The 27,843-nt window shown below is 42.1% G+C and overlaps 1 protein-coding gene across 1 annotated transcript in view; it reads right to left on the bottom strand.

Annotated features, from left to right (window-relative positions):
- Positions 1-27,843, bottom strand: part of LOC122922773 (complement factor H-like) — a 243,167-nt gene that overhangs the window by 167,705 nt on the left and 47,619 nt on the right. The window contains exon 4 of the mRNA XM_044273498.1: positions 11,465-11,541. Within this exon, the coding sequence (XP_044129433.1) occupies positions 11,465-11,541 (77 nt within the window). The remainder of the gene's footprint in view (positions 1-11,464; positions 11,542-27,843) is intronic.

Genomic DNA, 27,843 nt, shown 5'->3' with positions numbered 1-27,843 from the left:
TTTTGCCAGTGTTGGATCACCACCTGGTTGAGAAACACGTCCTCCATTGGTATCTTAGCTAACCGTGAGTAACAGGATATTCCTGAAGTGGAATTGGTCTCAATAATATCAGGTGATCACTGAGCTGAAAACATCTATTTATTGTATTTGATTTATTTCTCAGCTATTCATAAATTACTACTGAGTAATCCCAATTGAGTATATTCACATGTACTGCAAAAATACCTTCTTGATTCTGAGCATGACCACATAATATGTCCTGTATATGTGTTTTCTTGACCCTATTGTTACATGTAGTCCGGCTGAAGGCCAATTTTTAATAGACAAATAATAAAAGCCATATTTTAATTGGGAAGGTGTTCTAGTTTAGATTGATTTATTCTTCCCCTTATATATTTACTGCAAAAGCGTTTTTTGACGTGGTACTGTAAACCAATCCATCAAAATCTGAGCTACAAAAGGTGGTCTTTCCATTTTAAGTCCTGCACCATACCCAAACAGGAGTTTACATCCACAATTATGACATTTCTTTACTTAGTAGAACCCATCTAACAATTGCAGGGGCTTGGTGTGTCTCAAATGGCACAAGCTGGGCACAACATATTGGGCATAGAGATGTCCTGAACTATTCGCCGTCAGGCAGCATTACACACATGGACGTACGGTGTAATGATGATGATGTTGTACCCGCTGCTGCTTCCTTTGCTGAGTTGTCAGAAACAAGTGAAGCAGTTGATGATGATGATGTGTCCGTGGATGTCACGTGGGTGCCCGCTCGAAAAGAAGAAGAACAGGGGGAAAGTTCAGATGGGGAGACAGAGAGGAGAAGGAGACAAGTTGGAAGCAGGGGGAGGTCATCGCAAGGAGCTAGCGTCACAGTCAGACAGCATGTATCGGCACCCGGGGTCAGCCAAACAGCATGCCAATCAACGCCATCAGAATGCCGTCATTGCAAAGCTCAGCAGTGTGGCATTTTTTTTGTGTGTCTGCCTCTGATAACAGCAATGCCATTTGCAACCTGTGCCAAAAGAAACTGAGTCGTGGGAAGTCCAACACCACCTAGGTACAACTGCTTTGCGAAGGCACATGATCTCACATCACAAACGCCTATGGGATCAACACATGATGACGAGTACAAGCAGCACACAAACTGAAAGCCACCATCCTCCTCCTGGTCCAGCATCTTCAGCAATGTCAACCACTGCTGTCCTCCTTGACCCCTCTCAACCACCCGCCACTCCGCCTCTCACCTTGAGCAGTTTCTGCTCATCTGCCCACAGCCAGGTGTCTGTCAAGGAAATGTTTGAGCGTAAGAAGTCAATGTCACAGAGACACCCCCTTGCCTGGGGTCTGACAGCTGGCTTGTCGGAACTCTTAGCCCGCCAGTTTTTACCATACAAGATGGTGGAGTCTGAGGCCTTCAAAACATTTGTAGCTATTGGGACACCGCAGTGGAAGGTACCCGGCCAAATAATTTTTTCACAAAAGGCAATCCCCAACCTGTACTCTATTGTAGAAAAGGAAGTCATGGCATGTCTGGCACACAGTGTTGAGGCAAGGGTCCATCTGACCACTGATACCTGGTCTGCAAAGCACGGTCAGGGCAGGTATATCACGTACACTGCGCATTGGGTAAACCTGCTGACGGCTGCCAAGCATGGAATGCGTGGCTCTGCAGAGGAGTTGGTGACACCGCCACGACTTGGAGGCAGGCCTGCTGCCACCTCCTCTACTCCTCCTACTCCATCCTCTTCGCTAACCTCCTCGGCTGAGTCTCTTCTGCTGCTGCGTCTTGCTCCACATCAACGGCACCCCCCCAGGGACTATTCCACATCCCGGATACGACAGTGTCACGCCGTCTTTGGGTTGACTTGCCTGAAAGCAGAGAGTCACACCGGATCAGCACTCCTGTCCGCCCTAAACACACAGGTGGTTCAGTGGCTGACTCCGCACCAACTGGAGATCGGCAAAGTGGTGTGTGACAATGGAAGCAATTTGTTGGCAGCATTGAAATTGGGCAAGTTGACACATGTGCCGTGCATAGCACATGTGTTGAATCTGATCGCACAACGCTTTGTGCAAAAGTACCCAGGCTTTAAGGACGTCCTCAAGCAGACCAGGAAGGTGTGTGGTTATTTCAGGCGTTCCTACACAGCCATGGTGCACTTTTCAGATATTCAGCGGTGAAACAACATGCCAGTGAGGCGCTTGATTTGCGACAGCCCGACACGTTGGAATTCAACACTCCTAATGTTTGACCGCCTGTTCCAACAAGAAAAAGCAGTCAACGAGTATTTGTATGACTGTGTGCTAGGACAGCCTCTGCGGAGCTGGGTATTTTTTTGCCACGTTACTGAACGCTCATGCGCAATGCCTGTAGGCTCATGTGTCCTTTTGAGGAGGTGACAAACCTAGTCAGTCGCACCGAAGGCACCATCAGCGACATCATCCAATTTGTTTTCTTCCTGGAGCTTGCCCTGCGAAGAGTGCTGGATCAGGCCGTAGATGAGCGGGAAGAGGAAGAGGAAGCGTTGTGGTCACCATCACCACCAGAAACATCCTTATCAGCATCGCTTGCTGGACCTGCGGCAACGCTGGAAGAGGAGTCAGAGGAGGAATGTGGCTTTGAGAAGAAGGAAGACCAACCACAGCAGGCATCCCAGGGTGCTCTTTGTCACCTATCTGGTTCCCGGGGTGTTGTACGTGGCTGAGGGGAAGAATAGACCTTCAGTGAGATCATTGAGGACGAGGAACGGGATATGAGTAGCTCGGCATCCAACCGTGTGCAAATGGGGTCTTTCATGCTGTCATTCCTGTTGAGGGACCCTCTTATAAAAAGTCTGAAGAAGAATGACCTGTACTGTGTGGCCACGCTACTAGACCCCCCGGTATAAGCAGAAAGTGGCTGAAATGTTACCGAATTACCGGAAGTCGGAAAGGATGCAGCAGTTCCAAAACAAGTTAAAAAGTATGTTTTACACAGCGTATAAGGGTGAGGTCACAGCACAACGGGAATCTAATAGGGGAAGAGGTGAAAGTAGTGCTCCTCCTACCACGACCACGCCGGCAAGGACAGGATGCTTTACAGACGTATTGTTAATGGAGGACATGCAGAGCTTTTTAAGTCCTTCACATTGCCACAGCCCTTTGGGGTCCACCGATAGAACTTCTGGCCTGCCCAGCTTCAAGTGTCCTGTCAGAAAGGACCTTCAGTGCAGCAGAAGGTATTGTCACTGAGAAGAGAAGTCGTCTAGGTAAAAAAAAGTCTAGATTACCTCACCTTTATTAAGATGAATGAGGCATGGATCCCGAAGGGACTGACAGTGGGCGATACATTTGCCTAAAAAAGGCCTGATGAGATGCCTTGGGCAGAAAATGGTCCACAGGCTGCTGTATTTTATCTCTGCATGCCGGATGACTTGTGTGACTTCTCCACCACCAACTAGGGTTCAAGCCGCAATGTTTTAGTGCACTTTCTGCCTGGAAAACATTAATTTTTCCGGCCGCTGCAACAATACCTAGCTTTTCAGGCATGTGTACATGCCAAATTTTTCTGGCCTCTGGTGCTGCACTGTGGCTGCAAAAACAAAACAAAAAAAAAGGCACATGCACCAAGATTGACGCATAGAGGAATAAAATTTATGTCATGAGTGTGTCAACTATTGACAACTCTTTGCGGTTGTCTAAAATCTATTTGATACACGTCCCCTGATAGGGTACGTAATAGGGATTAAACTGATAAGAATAGTACTACTTAACACACCACTAATATAGGGTGGCACAGTACATTGCTTGGTATCCAACCTTGTGCAACTGGGGACTTTGCGGTTGTGCAAATGGACTGTTTGTGGTGAGTTAAACGGGCAGTTTTGTCTGTCAGAGTTTGGTCTGTCACTGTGAAGCGGGCGTAACCCTTACACTACCTGATCATACCTGATGTTTTAAAGCACGTTATTCCAAACAATTTAGGAATGTTAGGTGATTTATGCCCTTTATGGATTAAAACCAGACTCTGTGTCAACTACGTAATTTTCCATGGGAGTTTTGCCATGGATCCCCCTCCGGCATGCCACAGTCCAGGTGCTAGTCCCCTTGAAACAACTTTTCCATCACTGTTGTGGCCAGAAAGAGTCCCTGTGGGTTTTAAAATTCGCCTGCCTATTGAAGTCAATGGCGGTTTGCCCAGTTCACCCGTTTGCGAACATTTGCGGAAATTTGCGTTCGCAAATGGAAAATTTTATGTTCGCGACATCTCTAATTGGGCACTGAAATCCAAAATCTGTGAAAAACTTTTTATTTTGCACTGTTCCATGCTCATCAATTTTTGCTAAATACCTGCAGCTCAAAACACTCACTTCACCTCTTAAAAAATAAATACCTTGAGGGGCATAGTTTCCAAAATAAGGTCACTTATTGGGGGTTTCCACAGTATGGACACCTCAGAGTCTCTGCAATGTAATGTACTATGTGTCCATACAGCAGCTTACATCCACATTTATGGCATTTAAGTAACCAGTAGAACCTACCTATTAATTTTTAAGTGTGGTGTGAGTCTCAGATAGTACCAACTGGACACTGCATATTGTGCACCTATATGCCATTTCTGTGGAAATATAGACAGAGCCGGACTGGGGGCGCAGCCTTAGGGGGAGGCGACCATGACGGGGGGCTGGTTTGAGGGAGCCCCTTGGGGAGGGATTGGTTGGTTTAAGTTATGGGGGCGGGGGTATGAGGGGTTAAATAGGTGAGGGCCCGGGATGAAGGAGGCCATTTTGTGCTAAAATCGGAGCTCCCACCCACCCTCCCCTGGTTGTTCCTGTTCCAGAGTCTGGGCGGATGGCGGGGGATGGGGGGAGTCGGAGTGGGGTGATCGTGTAATGAATGGTGATCTTAAATGTTAATTGTTTTGTCACGGCGGCTGTGGCGGTGGGAGGTCCTTGAAGTTGGAGAGATTCAGGTGACGAGGATGGGAGGGCTCCACGGTTGGGGCTGGACTCCTATGGCTGGTGGTCGGTTGTGGCGGAATTTGGACGAGCCGTCAGTGGTGCCTCCGAGCTGGTGCTTAACGGCTGGGGGCAAGTCGGCTCAAAAAGGACTGGGAAAATTCCGAGGTTTGGGGCTTCCAGGACCTCCCCCGTGTTACTCAGGTGAATTAAGTTGGTTATATCTTATGGGAATGTTTTTGTGGGAAATAAAAGGTTAATTATTTATGTATATGTTTTCAATAAACGGCTGCTGTGGCCGATATAATCCAACTTGGTGTCCGTGTCTTATTGGGGTTCTGACGGGGCCGGTTTAGAAGGTTAGGGCTTGTGGTAAGTGAGTCAAGGGTTAGTAGGTGACTGATCGTGAGGGGCGAGCAGCTAATAACCAATACCCCGTCATGCAATTTTCACTTTACACAGATATTAAACACAGTGGCACACTATGCCCTAACCCCTGAAGACGCCGTGAAACGGCGAAACATGTCGGGGGGCAGCGTGAAGCTCTGAATTTTATAGCAGTCAATCACTGTGTCCTATTAACATAAGATAATGAACTGCACAAAGTATATGTAACACACAGGCAGCGCGCAGCCTGTTGGCATAAGTGTGTATCAATTGAGCAACCTAGTCAGGTGACAGCCCTGACAGGGTGATCTAATGTGTTGTATGAAGGCTAGTGATCACTGAGAATTTTAAACATTTAGCTATTCACACCAGTAATATTAAATAATAGGAAATAAAAGTTAAGTCTTATTTAAGTAGGTAGGTGCAGGAAAATTGGTGTAATTTAGTCCACAAGGACATTAGTAGTAGTGTATAATGTTGGTTAACACACCATATCCCTGCTCTTAAAGGGGAAGTACAGTAATTGTAATGGCTGAAATGCGAGCACAGTCTCATGGACATGACCAGCACCGCTGGTACTTTTTCCCCCACATGCAGCCAGCCACTGTGTTCCTGCCATTGTCGCTGACCACCTTGCCCTGTTGGAGTTGGCGGGAAGACAGCCAGAGGGATGTTTGCTGCTTAATGCACTTTAGCAAGTGATTGGATGTGTGGATATTCTTACCCAGGCCGATCGGCTATAACATGGTATAACAGAGCTTCACTTTACACATATGATAGGAGGGGGAGTGGGAGCAATGTTATGCCCTGCTTCTCTTGTGGATGGGAGTATTTTTATGGAGGAGATGTGGACCAGCCAGAGAAGTGCCTGGTGTGGAAAAAACAACACTGATGCAAATGTGGAAGTGTAAATGGAACCTGGCCTTGTTACTGGGGTGCTAAATTGCCAAAGCCCCAAAATGCATTGAGCCAGTGGGACATGAAAGACATGTATTGTCCTAGCCTGCAACAGATGCTCCAGATGTCCACTGCAGGGATGACTTTTTAGATAAATAATGGTGGTTAGGTATTTTTTAACAAGGCTGAGCACATACCTTCAGTTTCCTAAAGGCAGCAGAATCCACTAAGTCAGGCATCCTCAAACTGCGGCCCTCCAGCTGTTGCAAAACTACAACTCCCTGCATGCCCAAACAGCCTACAGGTGTCAGCCTACAGCAGGGCATTGTGGGAGTTGTAGTTTTACAACAGCTGGAGGGCCGCAGTTTGAGGATGCCTACACTAAGTGGTACATGAGCCACTGCACTAGCATAAACTTGGCTATGTGTGAGTTAAGCTTGCACACCAGTGAATTGTTGGGCCACATATTCCCTTATTGATGACTTATGACACAGCAGAAGAGTAGTCTAAGCGGGAGAAGCAGTAACTGATGACAAGGACAATGTACTGCAGATGGATGCGGCCTAGCTGCCACAAAGGAGACCAAGGGAATGAGGAGACTCTTGTTGCACTAGCTGTTGACCAGTTCTATTTTCCCACAGAAACTGGTGATGTTACATCATGTATTACATTAGACCGTGGTGCCTATGTTTGTATTTGAATGTGCATGGCTTATTTTCTGCCTGCAAACCTTCCAGAGCAATGGTTTTAAGTAGATCTGGTACATTTTGTGCAGTGCCACAGTATTAACGGCATCACCAGTTCCTGAACTGACCATAATAGAAGTGGATCTGGCCCTGTTTTTTTTGGAATACCAAAATCCAGCCTAGTGGATATAATTAAATATAATGGGTTGAAGGAAATAATCACAGGTCCAGCTTCAATATAACCCTTAATAGTAAATATTCTTTATTAATTAATTTAACGCACAGTAAGTCCTATCTTGTCCATGTACAAGAAGTCCACCCATATACTAAGAAGAGGAGGTTTAGTGACCCTGGTAATAATACTACATCTAGGCCCTGTGCCCAGGGGCGACTCCTGATGGTGGAGACCCCCCGTCCTCGAACCTCACTAGCAAATCCTAGTTCACCCTATGGTAAGCGGGCTGGTAATAGCCGTATGGGTGGACTATGTTGGGCATGGACCGATCAGGATTACCCTAAATGCACAGTGTATACTACCCTATCGGTAGGGATACCAAAAGGTACACGATGCAACTGGCTACAACACAAAACACAACAAAAAAAACGACACCTAAGAGGATACCTAGTAAAGGCACAGACGTGTCTGTGCTTAAAACCCCAACGCGTTTCCCCCACGGTGTGGGATCATCAGGGGGCACATTGATAATAATAAATAAATGATTTCAGTGATGGTTGTCCAACAGAGGGAGGACCAGACTTGGACCACCACGATGCATCTGTAGGACAAACCCAGGTGTCAATTGACGGTCAGGAGAGGATGCCAACTGACGGTCAAAATAAAAGATTGGACCAGATGACCTTACTGGGAGGGATGAAGGGAGGGAAGGATCACGCATCAACCATGAAGATATTTGGGACACGCTAGTTCAGATATCGTGGGAACATGATGGAAGTCTGTAGGAAGAAAGGGAGAAACATACACATGTATATCTATACGAATATATCCGTCAGACACCCAGATAGAGAAAGTGAGGGACCGTCACCGAAACAAGGGGTCTCATTAAGGGGAGGTCACTCACTGTGTCCAGAAGCAGTATATATTGCATGTGGATGAGCCCCCACTTATAAACCCAATCAGCGTCCGCCTTATTCATACGAAACAGTCAAATGATGTAGCACGATGAACAATCAACTGAAAAAAGTCAAGATGGCCAATAGATAAGACAAAACCCTCATAGACCTATGCAATAAGGCCTGAACAAATGGGCATACCTTAAGGCAAATCAGACTGTCCCTGAAAATGAAGAGACCATTCTTGTCAGTTGGCATCCTCTCCTGACCGTCAATTGACACCTGGGTTTGTCCTACAGATGCATCGTGGTGGTCCAAGTCTGGTCCTCCCTCTGTTGGACAACCATCACTGAAATCATTTATTTATTATTATCAATGTGCCCCCTGATGATCCCACACCGTGGGGGAAACGCGTTGGGGTTTTAAGCACAGACACGTCTGTGCCTTTACTAGGTATCCTCTTAGGTGTCGTTTTTTTTTGTTGTGTTTTGTGTTGTAGCCAGTTGCATCGTGTACCTTTTGGTATCCCTACCGATAGGGTAGTATACACTGTGCATTTAGGGTAATCCTGATCGGTCCATGCCCAACATAGTCCACCCATACGGTTATTACCAGCCCGCTTACCATAGGGTGAACTAGGAGTTGCTAGTGAGGTTCGAGGACGGGGGGTCTCCACCATCAGGAGTCGCCCCTGGGCACAGGGCCTAGATGTAGTATTATTACCAGGGTCACTAAACCTCCTCTTCTTAGTATATGGGTGGACTTCTTGTACATGGACAAGATAGGACTTACTGTGCGTTAAATTAATTAATAAAGAATATTTACTATTAAGGGTTATATTGAAGCTGGCCCTGTTTTTTTGGGGGGGAAGTTTTTGGCCTTATGTTGCCTCTGCTCCTTATTGCCACTGATGCAATGTTACCTCCTCCTCAGCACCCGAATCTGGCTTCCAGTTCCTGTTCAACACAGAATCATTATCAGAGTCTTCTACCTCCCTGACAATTTTATCAGACTGTGATATGTAATTGTAGATTTTCTTTCCCCCTCACAATATCCTGCTCTATATTGGTCCCAAGTGCCACTGTTGCTATAGGTAGACTATCTTGAATGTCTTTCATTCCACCAAGCAAGGAGAGGACAGTTAAGAGTATGTAAATGAAAGGCTTCTTTGTGGTTGCAATCAGGAGGAGCAAGAAGAATGCTGTGACCTCTGGCTTCAAGTCATGGTGTCAGACTCAGAAGTGACCACCAGGTCATCCTGCTGAGAGGAGAAGTGAGCCATCCAGCCCACAATCTCATCCTCTTTGTCCTCAGTAATAATGTGGCACCTATCTGAAACCAGGGAGAACTGTGGCCTATTACTATTACTAGCTGGATGGCTAGTGCTGCTACTACCCACTCTCTGACTCATTCTTTCATTTTCTAGACATTTTATTATAAGGCCTATAAATTAAATCATGGGTTTGGTACACAGTAATAAAATGGTATTAGCAAAATTGTAATTTTTTTGATCTTATTTAATCACAAAGGTGCAATTAAACGTCTCTCCCCTTTAACAAATACGCTGCATAATGGCATTGACAATTTACTTTGGTAATAATGCAGTTTTTGCCGTAAAATGTGTTTGAACTACACAGTGCGCTGCAGTAATGCGTTCACTAACACAGATAAAACAATGCTATTTTTTAAGTGAATGTCTGAACTATAAGGTTTATTTCAGTAAAGAAATGCAATTACTAACAGGTATAACAATGCAATGTTTGCAGTAAAATGTGTTTGAACCCCATGTCTACAGTAATAAAAAAAAAAAAATTGTAGTAAAAATAAAATATGCTCAATAACATGGGTATAAAAATGGCATTATTGCAGTATTGCTTTTGCTGTAACTACCCCTTATCTTGCAGAAATATACAATGCATTCAGTAAGGCTACATGCACACAACTGTTGTTTTGGTCCGCATCCGACCCACAGTTTTTGCGGCTCAGATGCGGACCTGTTCACAACAATGGGGCCGCAAAAGATGCAGACAGCACTCCGTGTGCTGTCTGAATCCATTGCTCTGTTCCGTGATCCGCAAAAAAATATAGCCTGTCCTTTTCTTGTCTGTTTTGCGGACAAGAATAGGCAGTTATATTAATGGCTGTCAGAGCTGTTCCGCAAATTGCGGAACGCACACAGACTCAATCCGTGTTTTGCAGATCGGCAATTTGCGGACCGCAAAACACACAATGGTCGTGTGCATGAGGCCTAACATATATATATAATTCAATGAAGTGTTCAAATAGAAAAGGTAGATTTAAACTACTGTAGAAATAAGGGTTTTTTATTCATTTTTTTTTATAGCTGTTCACACACAGAGAAAAGGTTTCTTGGAAGACTTTGTAATGGACAGAACTAGTTTCCAGCTGCTGTATTAAACATAAAACTCTCAATGACCAGTTCCTCACTCCCTTACCCTCACTATATGCTTTCCCTGATCAAAGTCCCTAAATTATATCTCCTTATCCTCTCCTTATAATCTCCTTATAGCTTCCCCATGCTACATTAGTGGCTTTTATTTGTGATGCCTTTTTTCAGACACTGCCACAAAACAAAGATCATAGGCTGAAGACTGAATATGGTGATTTTTCTTCCTTCTTAACACAAGGACCTGCCTGCCTACTGCCTCCTGATTGGCTGATCAAGGTGAACTTTGAAATCTGAGCAAATCAAGGCAAGCCCCCACACACATACACACTTCCTCCCAATGGTATGTGATTCTCCATCTTTTTCCTCCCTTAAAGTTTTCCCCACCAATGTTCACAGTAAAATGGCACTAGGTGCTGATTTTACAGAATTTGTCCATAACAAATCGTCAAAACTTCTGTTTCATTTTGCAGCTAATTTTTTGTGAAATTGGTAATGAATATGATCAATTTTAGAATCAATTCACTCATCCCTACTGCAGCCTCAACTCAATCTTGAGAGATGCCATTCCCCTGTCTTTTTAAAGTGATTTTGGAGGTTCTTGTTTCTTGCCAAGATTAGGGGTGGTCTCTCATAGATGTTTATATGGGGCATAATGGGAATTGCCAGTGCTCTATATTTCAGAAACTGATGCATTTTACCTGCATTGATCGCTCACCCAGTCAGGTATGGAAGAAATTTTATTTTTGCTGGTTTATATCTTTTTATTATTTTATGTTTCAGGGGAAAAAAAAACTAATTGTCTAAGCAACATGAAAAGAAAAAACTAGACCTGACATATTACAACTCTTTTAAATAAAATAATAATGGATTTTATACAATGGGGGAGGTTTATCAAACTGGTGTAAAGGAAAACTGGCTTAGTTGCCCATAGCAGCCAATCAGATTCTACCTTTCATTTTTCAAACGTACTCTGAAAAATGAAAGGCATAATCTTTACACACGTTTTGATAAATCTACTCCAATATCTTGGGCATTTCCAATAATCTAAAAATCATGTCCTCTAACTTTACCTTCACAGTGAGGAGGGTAATTGCTCCAACCACTAGCTGTGCATTGCCGCTTTGTTTCTTTGCTCACCATCTGATACCTAAAAAGTTAAAATGCCTACAGTTAGTTATTTATATATATACAGTATATATATTGCAGAACATTGCATACATTCTAAATAACATAATGCGTAACCTAAATTCAATATAACATAGTAAAAAATATACAGTCTCAAGAAACAGTATGTAAACTCACTGGAATTTATTTCATGTAGGCACTGATTACTAATGATGTGGTCTCATTGTTATCTAAGTCATCTTTATAGACAAATACAATCTAAAGAACCTAATACACAATCAGTTGTTCTGTTCATTTCTTTTATTGAGCACGATGAGGGACATTTATTAAGCCAATTACGCCACTATTGTGAGATAAAAAAGTTGCACATTATGACGCACGAATAGTGGCTAGAAAGGGGCGTGGCTTAGTAGAGGAGGCGAGGTTTGTCCCACCCACCACATTTACAGAAAGTGGCAGAAGCTATAGCTGAAGTCTACCCTGCCTGTATCTGACATAGACTTTAGTTTCTGATGCACAGCAGGACAGAGATAGGCCTGATTTGTTAAGAGGCATCAGTCTGGCATATGGATGCACCAGTTTTGATATAGCCCCCCACTAAGTAAACTACCACAATGTGCAGAGAAAAAGCAAGTGAACATTTAAAGTTAATAAACTTTAGAGCGAGCCCCCTTCAGCAACAACCATTTCCATAAAACATAGCTGCAGATTAGGTTTGCACATGTAGGGGAATTATGAACCATTCCTCCCTGCAAATGTGTTTCAGTTCATTATTGTTTCTAGGATGCCTTGTGTGCACAGCCTTCTTCAACTCACATCACTTCAAATGGCTTTTTGATCATTTTGATCCTCCTTAGAAATCATTGTTCCCTCAATAAACAAAAGGCATTTAGGTTCTGAGGCAGCAAATTAGTCCCAGACCATGATGCTCCCTCCACCACCTGTCACAGTTGGAATCAGATTTCTTGGTATTGACATGCAATGCTCCTATTTTCTTCAAACATTACATTGCACATTTGTGCTAAAAGGCTCCACAGTTTCCCAGAAGCATTGTCCAAGATCCAGATAGTCTCAGGCAAACTAAACATGAGACACAATGAGGGAAAATGACTAATCATGTGCCAGAATTATGATGTAAAATGTGGTTAAGGCCTCTTGCACATGACCGTATGGCTTTTTCAGTATTTTGCAGTCGGTGCTGCAGACTGATCCGCAAAAAATATGGATGACGTCCGTGTGCATTCAGTTTTTTGTGGAACGGAACAGCTGGCCTCTGAAAGAACAGTACTATCCTTGTCTGCTATGCGGACAATAATAGGACATGTTCTATCTTTGAACAGAACGGAAAAACGGAAATATGGAAACGGAGGGCATACGGAGTACCTTCCTTTTTATTTGCAGATCCACTGAAATGAAAGATTCTGTATACGGTCCGTATACGGAACACAAAAAAAAGGAACAGAAACTGAAAAAAAAAATGTTCGTGTGCAAGAGGCCTAATAGGGATGAGTGAACCCGATCTGCAAAGTTTGGGTTCGTACCGAACTTTGTGAGTTTGGGTACCCGGACCTGAAATCAGACTTTTTCACTGAAGTCTGTGTTCGGTGTATAGGTGATATTATTATTTTCCATTATAACATGGTTAGTGCATTGTTAAAAATACAACTAAATGTCACATTTTAACTCTTTGGCATAAAAAATGTGCATTTGTTTTAAAAATGACAGATTACTAGCCTACAATTACTCAGCATGCGTCTTTTTATAAAAGAAGTGAAACTAATCACAACTTTTGATTCATGATATAAAGTATTGTGAAGCAAAATATGCAATCATTAACCCCTTTCCGATGGCCATGCGGCTATGTACGTTGTCGGTTGGAACTTCAAAGATAGCGCCAGCTCCTGAGCGGAGTGGGCAACATAGCTGCAGGGTGCTGCTGTTTCATACAGCAGGCACCCACAGCAAATGTACGTGACCAGCGGTAATGCCGATCGTGGACATTTAATACTTCAGATGCAGTGGTCAATCCTGATCATGTGCATCTGAATGCTGAATATCCAGAAGCGTGCGCTACTGGGTGTGCTCTGGCTCCCCTCAGCAGGGGATCAGGGGAGCCATAGTGTGTTAGCAGCAGGCCCTGTACTCTAGGAGGCAGCTGTTTAGTAATTTCTATGGAGCCCTTGTCTGTGGCAGGGCTCCATAGAAATACAGCAAAATTCTAATAGACTCCAATGCTAATGCATTGGAGTCTGTGAGAAAGGCAATCCAATGATTGCATGTTATAGTTTCCTAAGGGAACTGTAAAAAAAAAAAAAAGTGTAAAATAAAAAAATCTATCCCCCCACTTTCTCCAAAACAAAAAATAAATAAAAAAAATACCCATCATAGGTATCTAAGTGTGCAAAAATTCTCATATAATTAAAATATAAAAATCATTTTGGTCACTTCTCCTCCCACAAAAAAATGTAATAAAAAGTGATCAAAAAGTCATACACAACCCAATAGATCGCCCCGCAAAAAATGAGTCTTCACACAGCTCCGCACACATAAATATGAATAAGATATAGGCACAAGTATATGGAGACTGAAAGAAAACATTTTTTTTCTTCAAAGTTTTTTCTCAGAATAAAAACGCAATACAAAAATACATATGTGGTATTGCCAGATTCGTACTGACATGAAGAATGAAAGTTATTGGTCAGTTTTAAGGTATAGGGAACACCATAAAAACAAAACCTAAACTGTTGTGGAATTGCATTTTTTCATTATTAAATTTCACCCCATTTATAATTTCTTTTACTGATTCCCAACACATTGTATGCAACTGTAGATAGTGCCATTAGAAAGGACATCTTGTCCTGCAAAAAACAAGCCATCATACAGCTATGTGAACAGAAAAAAAATATATGGCTTTGGGAGGGCTGGGAGTAAAAAATTTAAACTTGACCGGTCATGAAAGGGTTAATAAATGTCCCTAGTGCTTTTTTTTGGACAGTGTCTTCCTAAAAGGAGGATTTTAAAGTTTGCAGAATTTTTTGTAAGATTTAGGCCTCATGCACACGTCCGTGTTCCACGGCCGAGAGCGGTCCGTGGTAACCCGGCCGGGATTCCTGTTGACAGCAGGAGCGCATGGCATCATTGGTTGCTATGACGCAGTGTGCTTCATGCTGCCGCTGCACTACAGTAATACACTTGTATAGATCATACCAGTGTATTACTGTAGTGCAGCGGCGGCATGAAGCGCACGGTGTCATAGCAACCAATGACACCGTGCGCTCCTGCTGTCAACAGGAAATCCGGCCAGGTTACCGCGGACTGCTCGCGGCTGTGGAACACGGCCGTGTGCACGAAGCCTTACTGTTGGAGTGATCTTAATAAGATGCCCAATCCTAGGGCGAGTATCCGCTGACCTGAACTTTCTCCATGTGTGGATCATTTTCTAATCTAATTTTGATGTATGCTCAGATCTTCAGTCGTACTGAGCAAATCAAACTCCACGAAGTGGAATTTGATCTAAATTTCAAGGAAAATTTGATTAGCAGCAAAGCCAAATTTCCCCGTGCTTCGTGGTAGCGAATCGATTCTCCCTGAAAAGCGGTAAAAACATTGAAAAAAATCATACTTACCTCATCCGTTTGAGCGCAAAGAGTCGGCCGCCGCCATCTTGTTTAAAGATCTCGCACAAAATCCTGTGTGCTGTGACTGGAGTTGAGCAAACTTGTCTTTTGGGCAGTCCCAGTTCAGGTTAGGGTTTTAAGTGAATTAATAATACAAGTAATAATACAAGTGTATGGCCAGCAGAACGGAACCTCGGGGCTGGCCAGCATTGGATTACATGGTGGATTCTGTGAGAACAAAATCCATCACTTAATTCACTTCAACCATGAGGCAGGTTCACTCAACTCTAGCTGTGACGTATGACGTCACCATGCCGGTCGACGTGATGATGTCATCATGGGCATCGCAAGATTTTGCGTTAGATCTTCGCGATCAAATGGATGCGTTAAGTGTGATTTTATTTTTATTTTATTTTTATGTTACACTGTAATATTGCTATCAGATGCCGCGATTAACTATGAATCTGAGAAGTACAATAACAGAGGGGGAGTGGGTTCGCCTGTCATGGCACCCACTACTTACAAAGAAATGCACTTGTGAAGTGAAGTTATTCGTCACAAAGCAATTTTTTTTATTATTTGGCAAAGCAGCCAAATGAAATTATTTTATACTTCACTCATCTCTAATCTTCACCAATACTTTTGTAGCCTTTTTTAGCTTCATTCATCTCTGTGATATGTCCTTAGAAGACCTGTCCATTTCCCATTTTTGCATTTTCATTTTTCACTCCCAGACTTCCTAGAGGCATAACTTTTTATATTTTTCCATTCACATAGCCATATGAGGACTTGCTTTCTGAGGGACTAGTTTTACCTTCTGCATTGTTTAATGTTGCAGATGATGTAATGGGGAGAAGTAAAAAAAAATTCCAAATGAGGTAGAATTGGGATGTTTTTTTTGTTTTTTATGGAGTTATACATATGGTAAAATTAACCTGTTACCTTCATTCTCCAGGTCAGTACAAATATAATGATACGACACTTATATAGTTTTTCTTGCGTTTTATTACAGAAAAAATAAAATAAAAGCGTTAATTCGCTTTTTTTTCATCACCATATTCTGACCCCTAACATTAGGGGATTTATTTTATTGATTTTTAAGTGTTGGATTTTTTTATCACTTTTTATATGAATTTTTTTGTGCAGGTGACTTGCAGAAAACCTTATTTTTTCCATTTTCTGTTAAGTCATTTGCAATATTAGATACATTTTGTTATATTTTAATAGTATGGGTATTTTTGGACATGGCAATACCTATAATGTTTTTTTATTGTTTATTTTTATTTTGGGGAAAGTGGGTGATTTTATTTATTTATTTATTTATTACGTCACCCAGGGTGACTATAATTGGCAATCATTAGACTGCCCACTGCTATATAGCCATCATAGAACATGCTGCTTACTATATACCAATACAGTGCTGCCACCTGCTGGCCTGTATTTGTATATACCAGTGATAGGTATCGGAGCCTGCTTGAGGCTCCAAGCTCTCACAGGCATATAAGGCCCCTTTCACAAGAGCAAGGTTTCCGCGTGGGTGCAATGCGTGAGGTGAACGCATTGCACCGACACTGAATCTGGACCCATTAATATCTATGGGGCTGTGCACATGAGCTGTGATTTTCACGCATCACTTGTGCGTTGTGTGAAAATCGCAGCATGCTCTATATTGTGCGTTTTTAACACAACGCAGGCCCCATAGAAGTGAATGGGGCATCGTGAAAATCGCAAGCATCTGCAAGCAAGTGCGGATGCGGTGTGGTTTTCTCGCATGGTTGCTAGGATGAAAGTCACCTCAGCCGTGTTAGCCCCCCCATATCAAAATTTTTGAACAAAACATATGCAATTGGTTAGATCTTTGTTAGATCAGGTTAGATCAATTGTTATTTGCGTTAGATCTCATACAGAAGTAGAGATATTAACAGTTATTTGCAGGGGGGGGGGGGGCTAACCCATCATCAGCCCCACCTTATCAAAAAATTGACCAAACAATTAGCTATTTTGGAAGAAATTTGTTAGATCAGGTATGATCAACTAGTTGTTTTGTTAGATCTCACATAATTACAGACTTATTAAGTGATTAATGAGGGGGGGCTAGCCCCCCCACATGCAATTTTCAGGTAAAATTTGATGCAGAGTAATAGGCCTTTGTTAGATCCGGTAAGATCAAGTGGTTTCAACGTTAGATCTCATTTAATTACAGAGATATTTCACATAAAAACACAGATATTAGGTAGTATTAAATAGAGGGGCTAGCCCCCCCATGCAATTTTCTGGTAAAATTTGAAGCAGGCTAATAGGCCTTCGTTAGATCCAGTAAGATCAAGTGGTTTCAATGTTAGATCTCATATATTTATAGAGATATTATGGATATTTGGTATTACGTCAGGGGGGGCTAGCCCCCCCACATGCAATTTTCTGGTAAAATTTGAATCAGGCTAATAAGGCCTTCGTTAGATCCGGTAAGAAAAGTGGTTTCAACGTTAGATCTCATATAATTACAGAGATATTATGGATATTTGGAATTACGTCAGGGGGGCTAGCCCCCCCACATGCAATTTTCAGGTAAAATTTGATGCAGACTAATAGGCCTTCGTTAGATCCAGTAAGATCAAGTGGTTTCAACATTAGATCTCATTTAATTACAGAGATATTTCACATAAAACCGCAGATATTAGGTAGTATTAAATAGAGGGGCTAGCCCCCCCACATGCAATTTTCTGGTAAAATTTGATGCAGACTAATAGGCCTTCGTTAGATCCGGTAAGATCAAGTGGTTTCAACGTTAGATCTCATTTAATTACAGAGATAATTCACATAAAAACACAGATATTAGGTAGTATTAAATAGGGGGGCTAGCCCCCCCACATGCAATTTTCTGGTAAAATTTGATGCAGACTAATAGGCCTTCATTAGATCCGGTAAGATCAAGTGGTTTCAATGTTAGATCTCATATAATTATAGAGCTATAAATATTTGGTATTACATAAGGGGGGGCTAGCCCCCCCATATGCAATTTTCAGGTACAATTTGATGCAGACTAATAGGCCTTCGTTAGATCCGGTAAGATCAATTGGTTTCAACGTTAGATCTGATATAATTACAGAGATATTATGGATTTTGTTATTACATAAGAGGAGGGATAGCCCCCCCCCCCACATGCATTTTTCTGGTAAGATTTCATTCAGGCTAATAGGCCTTCGTTAGATCCGGTAAGATCAAGTAGTTTCAACGTTAGATCTCATATAATTACAGAGATATTTTACATGAAAACACAGATATTAGGCAGTATTAACCCCTTCCCGACCTATGACGTGTATACTCGTCATAAAACACTGCTAGTTAGTGCTCCATGACGAGTATAAACGTCATGGCATTAAACTGTCACCATGTCTGCAGACATGGTGACAGCGCTGAGTGCCGGCTGTTACACACAGCCAGGCACCCAGTGTCAATGCCGAGGGGGGTCCTGTGACCCCCCCGTATCGGCGATTGCTTCAAACCGCAGGTCAATTCAGACCTGCGGTTTTTAGCGCTTTATGCCGTTTCTGATCCCTGCGGTCCCTGACCGCAGGGATCAGAAACTTTAAAATTACCAAAATCACGTTTTTTTACCCCCCCCCCCCCTGCACCCCTGAATAGTATTATGTGGGCGGGTGGTGCAGGGGGAGGGTTGCGGGCGGTGCGGGCCGTGCGGGAGGCGGGCGGTGCGGCAGGCGGGATCGCGATCCCCCGCCCGCCTCCCCTTCAATAATCGTTGGTGTACAGTGGGTATAAACGGCTGACAACGTTGATGCGATGTCAGCCGTTTAACCCTTTCCATACAGCGGTCCGTACGGACCGCTGTATGGAAAAGGTTAACAGTAAGAGAGAGCTCCCTCCCTCTCCGATCGGGGGGCTGCTGTGCCTTTGCAGCCCCCGATGGGAGAGGGAGAGAGCCCCCAGGCAGCCCCCCGCCAGCCCCGTCCTCACCCTTCCCCGTCTGCGCAGTTGTGACAGATGGGGAAGGTTCCCATGGCAACAGGATGCCTTCTCAGGCGTCCTGCTGTCCATGGTACTGAACAGATCTATGCTGAAAGCATAGGTCTGTTCAGGCAAACTGTAAGTAAAATACAGTGCAGTACTGTATAGTATATTGTACTGTACTGTATTATACAGACATCAGACCCACTGGATCTTCAAGAACCAAGTGGGTCTGGGTCAAAAAAAATGTTAAAAAAAGTGAAAAAAGTAAAAGATAAAAAAAAACATTTATCACTGAATAAAAATAAAATAAATAAAAAACGCTACACATATTAGGTATCGCCGCGTCCGTAACGACCTGATCTATAAAACAATCATGTTAATTTCCCCGCACGGTGAACGCCATAAAAATAAAAAAATAAAAACTATGAGGAAATATAAATTTTGCCCACCTTACTTCCCAAAAAAGATAATAAAAGTGATCAAAAAAGTCACATGTACGCCAAAATAGTGCCAATCCAACCGTCACCTCATCCCGCAAAAAATGAGCCCCTACATGAGACAATCGCCTAAAAACTGAAAAAACTATGTCTCTCAGACTATGGAGACACTAAAACATGATTTTTTTTTGTTTCAAAAATGATATTATTGTGTAAAACCTAGATAAATTAAAAAAAGGTAGACATATTAGGTATTGCCACGTCCGTAAGAACCTGCTCTATAAAAATACCACATGACCTAACCCCTCAGGTGAACACTGTAAAAAAAATTAAATAAAAATGGTGTCAAAAAAGCCATTTTTTTGTTACCTTACATCACAAAAAGTGTAATAGCAAGCGATCAAAAAGTCATATGCACCCCAAAATAGTACCAATCTAACCGTCATCTCATCCCGCAAAAATGATACCCAACCTGAGACAATCGACTAAAAACTGAAAAAACTATGGCTCTCAGACTATAGAGACACTAAAACATGATTTTTTTTGTTTCAAAAATGATTTTATTGTGTAAAACCTAGATAAATTAAAAAAGGTAGACATATTAGGTATTGCCACGTCCGTAGGAACTTGCTCTATAACAATAGCACATAATGGTACCTGTCAGATGAACGTTGCAAATAATAAAAAATAAAAACAGTGCCAAAACACCTATTTTTTGGGAAATTTTCCATTTTAATCAATTTTTTCCCGTAACAAAGCAAGGGTTAACAGCCAAATAAAACTCAATATTTATTGGCCTGATTCTGTAGTTTATATAAATGCCCCATATGTGGTCGTAAACTGCTGTATGGCCACACGGCAGGGCACAGAAGGAAAGGAATGCCATATGGTTTTTGGAAGGCAGTTTTTGCTGGACTGGTATTTTTGACACCATGTCCCATTTGAAGCCCCCTGATGCACCCCTAGAGTAGAAACTCCAAAAAGTGACCCCATTTTGGAAACTACACCCCTCAAGATGTTCAAAACTGATTTTACAAACTGTGTTAACCATTTAAGTGTTCCACAAGAGTTAGTGGCAAATGGAGATGAAATTTCAGAATTTCTATTTTTTGTTACTTTGCCTCACAAAAAGTGTAATATAGAGCAACCAAAAATCATATATACCCTAAAATAGTACCAACAAAACTGCCACCTTATCCCATAGTTTCCAAAATGGGGTCACTCTTTTGGAGTTTCTAACCTAGGGATGCATCAGGGGGGCTTCAAATGGGACATAGTGCCCAAAAAAACTGTCTAGCAAAATCTGCCTTCCAAAAACCATATGGCATCCCTTTCCTTCTGCGCCCTGCCGTGTGCCCATACAGCGGTTTGCGACCACATATGGGGTGTTTCTGTAAACTACAGAATCAGGGCCATAAATAATGAGTTTTGTTTGGCTGTTAAACTTTGCTTTGTAACTGGAAAAAAAAAAGTAAAATTGAAAATTTGCCCAAAAATTGAAATTCTGAAATTTCATCTCTATTTGCCAATAACTCTTGTGGAACACCTAAAGGGTTAACAACGTTTGTAAAATCAGTTTTGAATACCTTGAGGGGTGTAGTTTCTTAGATAGGGTCACTTTTATGTAGTTTCTACTCTAGGGGTGCATCAGGGGGCTTCAAATGGGACATGGTGTCAAAAAAACTGTCCAGCAAAATCTGGCTTCCAAAAACCATACGGCGCACCTTTCACTCTACGCCCCGCTGTGTGGCCGTACAGTAGTTTACGGCCACATATGGGGTGTTTCTGTAAACGGCAGAGTCAGGGCAATAAAGATGCAGTCTTGTTTGGCTGTTAACCCTTGCTTTGTTAGTGGAAAAAATGGGTTAAAATGGAAAATTAGGCAAAAAAATGAAATTCTCAAATTTTATCTCTATTTGCCAATAACTCTTGTGCAACACCTAAAGGGTTAACGAAGTTTGTAAAATCAGTTTTGAATACCTTGAGGGGTGTAGTTTCTTAGATGGGGTCACTTTTATAGAGTTTCTACTCTAGGGGTGCATCAGGGGGCTTCAAATGGGACATGGTGTCAAAAAAACTGTCCAGCAAAATCTGGCTTCCAAAAACCATACGGCGCACCTTTCACTCTACGCCCCGCTGTGTGGCCGTACAGTAGTTTACGGCCACATATGGGGTGTTTCTGTAAACGGCAGAGTCAGGGCAATAAAGATACAGTCTTGTTTGGCTGTTAACCCTTGCTTTGTTAGTGGAAAAAATGGGTTAAAATGGAAAATTAGGCAAAAAAAATGAAATTCTCAAATTTTATCTCTATTTGCCAATAACTCTTGTGCAACACCTAAAGGGTTAACCAAGTTTGTAAAATCAGTTTTGAATACCTTGAGGGGTGTAGTTTATAGAATGGGGTCATTTTTGGGTGGTTTCAATTATGTAAGCCTCACAAAGTGACTTCAGAGCTGTAGTGGTCCCTAAAAATTGGGTTTTGGAAATTTTCCGAAAAATGCTTCTAAACTTCTAAGCCTTGTAACGTCCCCAAAAAATAAAATGTAATTCCCAAAATGATCCAAACATGAAGTAGACATATGGGGAATGTAAAGTCATCACAATTTTTAGGGGTATTACTATGTATTACAGAAGTAGAGAAACTGAAACTTTGAAATTTGCTAATTTTTCCAAATTTTGGGTAAATTTGGTATTTTTTTGTGCAAAAAAAATTTTTTTTTTGACTTCATTTTACCAGTGTCATGAAGTACAATATGGGACGAAAAAACAATCTCAGAACGGCCTGGATAAGTTAAAGTGTTTTAAAGTTATTCACACATAAACTGACACTGGTCAGATTTGCAAATAATAGCCTGGTCCTTAAGGTAAAAAATGGCTTGGTCCTGAAAGGGTTAAATAGGGGGGCTAGCCCCCCCACATGCAATTTTCTGGTAAAATTTGATTCAGACTAATAGATCTGCATTAGATCCGCTAAGATCAAGTGGTTTCAACGTTAGATCTCATATAATTATAGAGATATAAATATTTGGTATTACGTCAGGGGGGGCTAGCCCCCCACATGCAATTTTCTGGTAAAATTTGATGCAGACTAATAGGCCTTCGTTAGATCCGGTAAGATCAAGTGGTTTCAACGTTAGATCTCATTTAATTACAGAGATATTTCACATAAAAACACAGATATGAGGTAGTATTAAATAGGGGGGCTAGCCCCCCACATGCATTTTTCTGGTAAAATTTGATTCAGGCTAATAGGCCTATGTTAGATCCGGTAAGATCAAGTGGTTTCAACGTTAGAACTCATATAATTACAGAGATATTATGGATATTTGGTATTACATAAGGGTGGGGGCTAGCCCCCCCACATGCAATTTTGTGGTAAAATTAGATTCAGACTAATAGATCTGCATTAGATCCGGTAAGATGAAGTGGTTTCAACGTTAGATCTCATATAATTACAGAGATATTATAATTATTTGGTATTACATAAGGGGGGGCTGGCCCCCCACATACAATTTTTTGGTAAAATTTCATTCAGGCTAATAGGCCTTCGTTAGATCCGGTAAGATCAAGTGGTTTCAACATTAGATCTCATATAATTACAGAGATTTTTCAAATGAAAAGACAGATATTAGGAAGTATTAAATAGTAATGCCTAATATCCATAATATCTCTGTAATTATATGAGATCTAACGTTGAAACCACTTGATCTTACCGGATCTAACGAAGGCCTATTAGTCTGCATCAAATTTTACCTGAAATTTGCATATGGGGGGGGCTAGCCCCCCTATTTAATACTACCTAATATCTGTGTTTTTATGTGAAATATCTCTGTAATAAATTAGATCTAACGTTGAAACCACTTGATCTTACCGGATCTAACGAAGGCCTATTAATCTGCATCAAATTTTACCTGAAAATCGCATGTGGGGGGGGGCTAGCTTCCCCTGACGTAATACCAAATATCCATAATATCTCTGTAATTATATGAGATCTAACGTTGTAACCACTTGATCTTACCAGATCTAACAAAGGCCTATTAGTCTGCATCAAATTTTATTAGAAAATTGCATGTAGGGGGGCTAGCCCCCCGTGACGTAATACCAAATATCCATAATATCTCTGTAATTATATGAGATCTAACGTTGAAACCACTTGATTTTACCGGATCTAACGAAGGCCTATTAGCCTGAACCAAATTTTACCAGAAAATTGCATGTGGGGGGGGGGCTAGCCCCCCTATTTAATACTACCTAATATCTATGTTTTTATGTGAAATATCTCTGTAATTAAATGAGATCTAACGTTGAAACCACTTGATCTTACCGGATCTAACGAAGGCCTATTAATCTGCATCAAATTTTACCTGAAAATCGCATGTGGGGGGGCTAGCCCCCCCTGACTTAATACCAAATATCCATAATATCTCTGTAATTATATGAGATCTAACGTTGTAACCACTTGATATTACCGGATCTAACGAAGGCCTATTAGTCTGCATTAAATTTTACCAGAAAATTGCATGTGGGGGGGCTAGCCCCCCTATTTAATACTACTTAACCACCTCCCGACCGCTGTACGCACATATGCGTCCGGGAGGTGGTTGCTTTACTCCTCCTGGACGCATATACGCGTCATCTCACAGATTTCCTGTGAACGCGCGCACACAGGCGCGCACGCTCACAGGAACGGAAGGTAAGCGAGTGGATCTCCAGCCTGCCAGCGGCGATCGCTCGCTGGCAGCCTGGAGATCCGAATTTTTTAACCCCTAACAGGTATATTAGACGCTGTTTTCATAACAGCGTCTAATATACCTCCTACCTGGTCCTCTGGTGGTCCTTTTTGTTAGGATCGACCACCAGAGGACTCAGGTAGGTCAGTACAGTCGCACCAAACACCACACTACACTACACCCCCCCCGTCACTTATTAACCCCTTATAAACCCCTGATCACCCATGATCACCCCATATAAACTCCCTGATCACCCCTCTGTCATTGATCACCGCCCTGTCATTGATCACCCCCCTGTCAGGCTCCGTTCAGACGTCCGTATGATTTTTACGGATCCACGGATACATGGATCGGATCCGCAAAAAGCATACGGACGTCTGAATGGAGCCTTACAGGGGGGTGATCAATGACAGGCGGGTGATCACCCATTTACACTCCCTGATCACCCCCTGTCATTGATCACCGCCCTGTCACTGATCACCCCCCCTGTAAGGCTCCATTCAGACGTCCGCATGATTTTTACGGATCCATGGATACATGGATCGGATCCGCAAAACACATGCGGACGTCTGAATGGAGCCTTACAGGGGGTGATCAATGACAAGCGGGTGATCACCCATATACACTCCCTGATCACCCCCCTGTAAGGCTCCATTCAGACGTCCGCATGTGTTTTGTGGATCAGATCCATGTATCCATGGATCCGTAAAAATCATGCGGACGTCTGAATGGAGCCTTACAGGGGGGTGATCAATGACAGGCGGGTGATCACCCATATACACTCCCTGATCACCCCCTGTCATTGATAACCCCCCTGTAAGGCTCCATTCAGACGTCCGCATGTGTTTTGTGGATCCGATCCATGTATCCATGGATCCGTAAAAAATCATGCAGATGTCTGAATGGAACCTTACAGGGGGGGTGATCATTGACAGGGGGGTGATCACCCTGATCACCCCCTGTCATTGATAACCCCCCTGTAAGGCTCCATTCAGACGTCCGCATGTGTTTTGCGGATCCGATCCATGGATCCGTAAAAATTATACGGACGTCTGAATGGAGCTTTACAGGGGGGTGATCAATGACAGGGGGGTGATCAGGGAGTCTATATGGGTGATCACCCCCCTGTCATTGATCACCCCCCTGTCATTGATCACCCCCCCCCTGGTAAGGCTCCATTCAGACATTTTTTTTGGCACAAGTTAGCGGAAATTTTTTGTTCGTTTTTGTTTTTGTTTTTTCTTACAAAGTCTCATATTCTACTAACTTGTGTCAAAAAATAAAATCTCACATGGACGCACCATACCCCTCACGGAATCCAAATGCGTAAACATTTTTAGACATTTATATTCCAGACTTCTTCTCACGCTTTAGGGCCCCTAAAAAGCCAGGGCAGTATAAATACCCCACATGTGACCCCATTTCGGAAAGAAGACACCCCAAGGTATTCCGTGAGGGGCATATTGAGTCCATGAAAGATTGAAATTTTTGTCCTAAGTTAGCGGAAAGTGAGACTTTGTGAGAAAAAAACAAAAAAAAGTCAATATCCGCTAACTTATGCAAAAAAAATAAAAAATTCGAGGAACTCGCCATGCCCCTCATTGAATACCTTGGGGTGTCTTCTTTCCAAAGTGGGGTCACATGTGGGGTATTTATACTGCCCTGGCTTTTTAGGGGCCCGAAAGTGTGAGAAGAAGTCTGGGATCCAAATGTCTAAAAATGCCTTCCTAAAAGGAATTTGGGCCCCTTTGCGCATCTAGGCTGCAAAAAAGTGTCACACATCTGGTATCGCCGTACTCAGGAGAAGTTGGGCAATGTGTTTTGGGGTGTCATTTTACATATACCCATGCTGGGTGAGAAAAATATCTTGGTCAAATGCCGACTTTGTATAAAAAAATGGGAAAAGTTGTCTTTTGCCAAGATATTTCTCTCACCCAGCATGGTTATATGTAAAATGACACCCCAAAACACATTCCCCAACTTCTTCTGAGTACGGCGATACCACATGTGTGACACTTTTTTGATGCCAAGGTGGGCAAAGGGGCACATATTCCAAAGTGCACCTTTCGGATTTCACCGGTCATTTTTTACACATTTTGATTGCAAGGTACTTCTTACACATTTGGGCCCCTAAATTGCCAGGGCAGTATAACTACCCCACAAGTGACCCCATTTTGGAAAGAAGACACCCCAAGGTATTCCGTGAGGGGCATGGTGAGTTCCTAGAATTTTTTATTTTTTGTCGCAAGTTAGTGGAATATGAGACTTTGTAAGAAAAAATAAAAAAAATAAAATCATCATCATTTTCCGCTAACTTGTGACAAAAAATAAAAAGTTCTATGAACTCACTATGCCCATCAGCGAATACCTTAGGGTGTCTACTTTCCGAAATGGGGTCATTTGTGGGGGTTTTCTACTGTTTGGGCATTGTAGAACCTCAGGAATCATGACAGGTGCTCAGAAAGTCAGAGCCGTTTCAAAAAGCGGAAATTCACATTTTTGTACCATAGTTTGTAAATGCTATAACTTTTACCCAAACCATTTTTTTTTGCCCAAACTTTTTTTTTTTTATCAAAGACATGTAGAACAATAAATTTGGCGAAAAATTTATATATGGATGTCGTTTTTTTTTGCAAAATTTTACAGCTGAAAGTGAAAAATGTCATTTTTTTGCAAAAAAATCGTTACATTTTGATTAATAACAAAAAAAGTAAAAATGTCAGCAGCAATAAAATACCACCAAATGAAAGCTCTATTAGTGAGAAGAAAAGGAGGTAAAATTCATTTGGGTGGTAAGTTGCATGACCGAGCGATAAACGGTGAAAGGAGTGTAGTGCCGAAGTGTAAAAAGTGCTCTGGTCATGAAGGGGGTTTCACCTAGCGGGGCTGAAGTGGTTAATATCTGTATTTTTATGTGAAATATCTCTGTAATTATATGAGATCTAACGTTGAAACCACTTGATCTTACCGGATCTAATGAAGGCCTATTAGCCTGAATAAAATTTTACCAGAAAATTGCATGTGGTGGGGCTAGCCCCCCTATTTAATACTACCTAATATCTGTGTTTTTATGTGAAATATCTCTGTAATTAAATGATATCTAACGTTGAAACCACTTGATCTTACCGGATCTAACGAAGGCCTATTACTCTGCATCAAATTTTACCTAAAAATTGCATGTGGGGGGGCTAGCCCCCCCTCATTAATCACTTAATAAGTCTGTAATTATGTGAGATCTAACAAAACAACTAGTTGATCATACCTGATCTAACAAATATCTTCCAAAATAGCTAATTGTTTGGTTAATTTTTTGATAAGGGGGGGCTGATGACGGGTTAGCCCCCCCCTGCTAATAACTGTTAATATCTCTACTTCTGTATGAGATCTAACACGAACAACAATTGATCTAACCTGATCTAACAAAGATCTAACCAATTGCATATGTTTTATTCAAAAATTTTGATATGGGGGGGCTAACACGGCTGAGGTATGAAAGTCTATTTACTGTATTATTTTCCCTTATAACATGGTTATAAGGGAAAATAATAACATTCTTTAATACAGAATGCTTAGT

This window comes from Bufo gargarizans, unplaced genomic scaffold (genome assembly GCF_014858855.1).
Source record: "Bufo gargarizans isolate SCDJY-AF-19 unplaced genomic scaffold, ASM1485885v1 fragScaff_scaffold_697_pilon:::fragment_2:::debris, whole genome shotgun sequence".
Classification (NCBI taxonomy): domain Eukaryota; kingdom Metazoa; phylum Chordata; class Amphibia; order Anura; family Bufonidae; genus Bufo; species Bufo gargarizans.
This window is presented reverse-complemented; position numbering and strand designations above follow the sequence as displayed.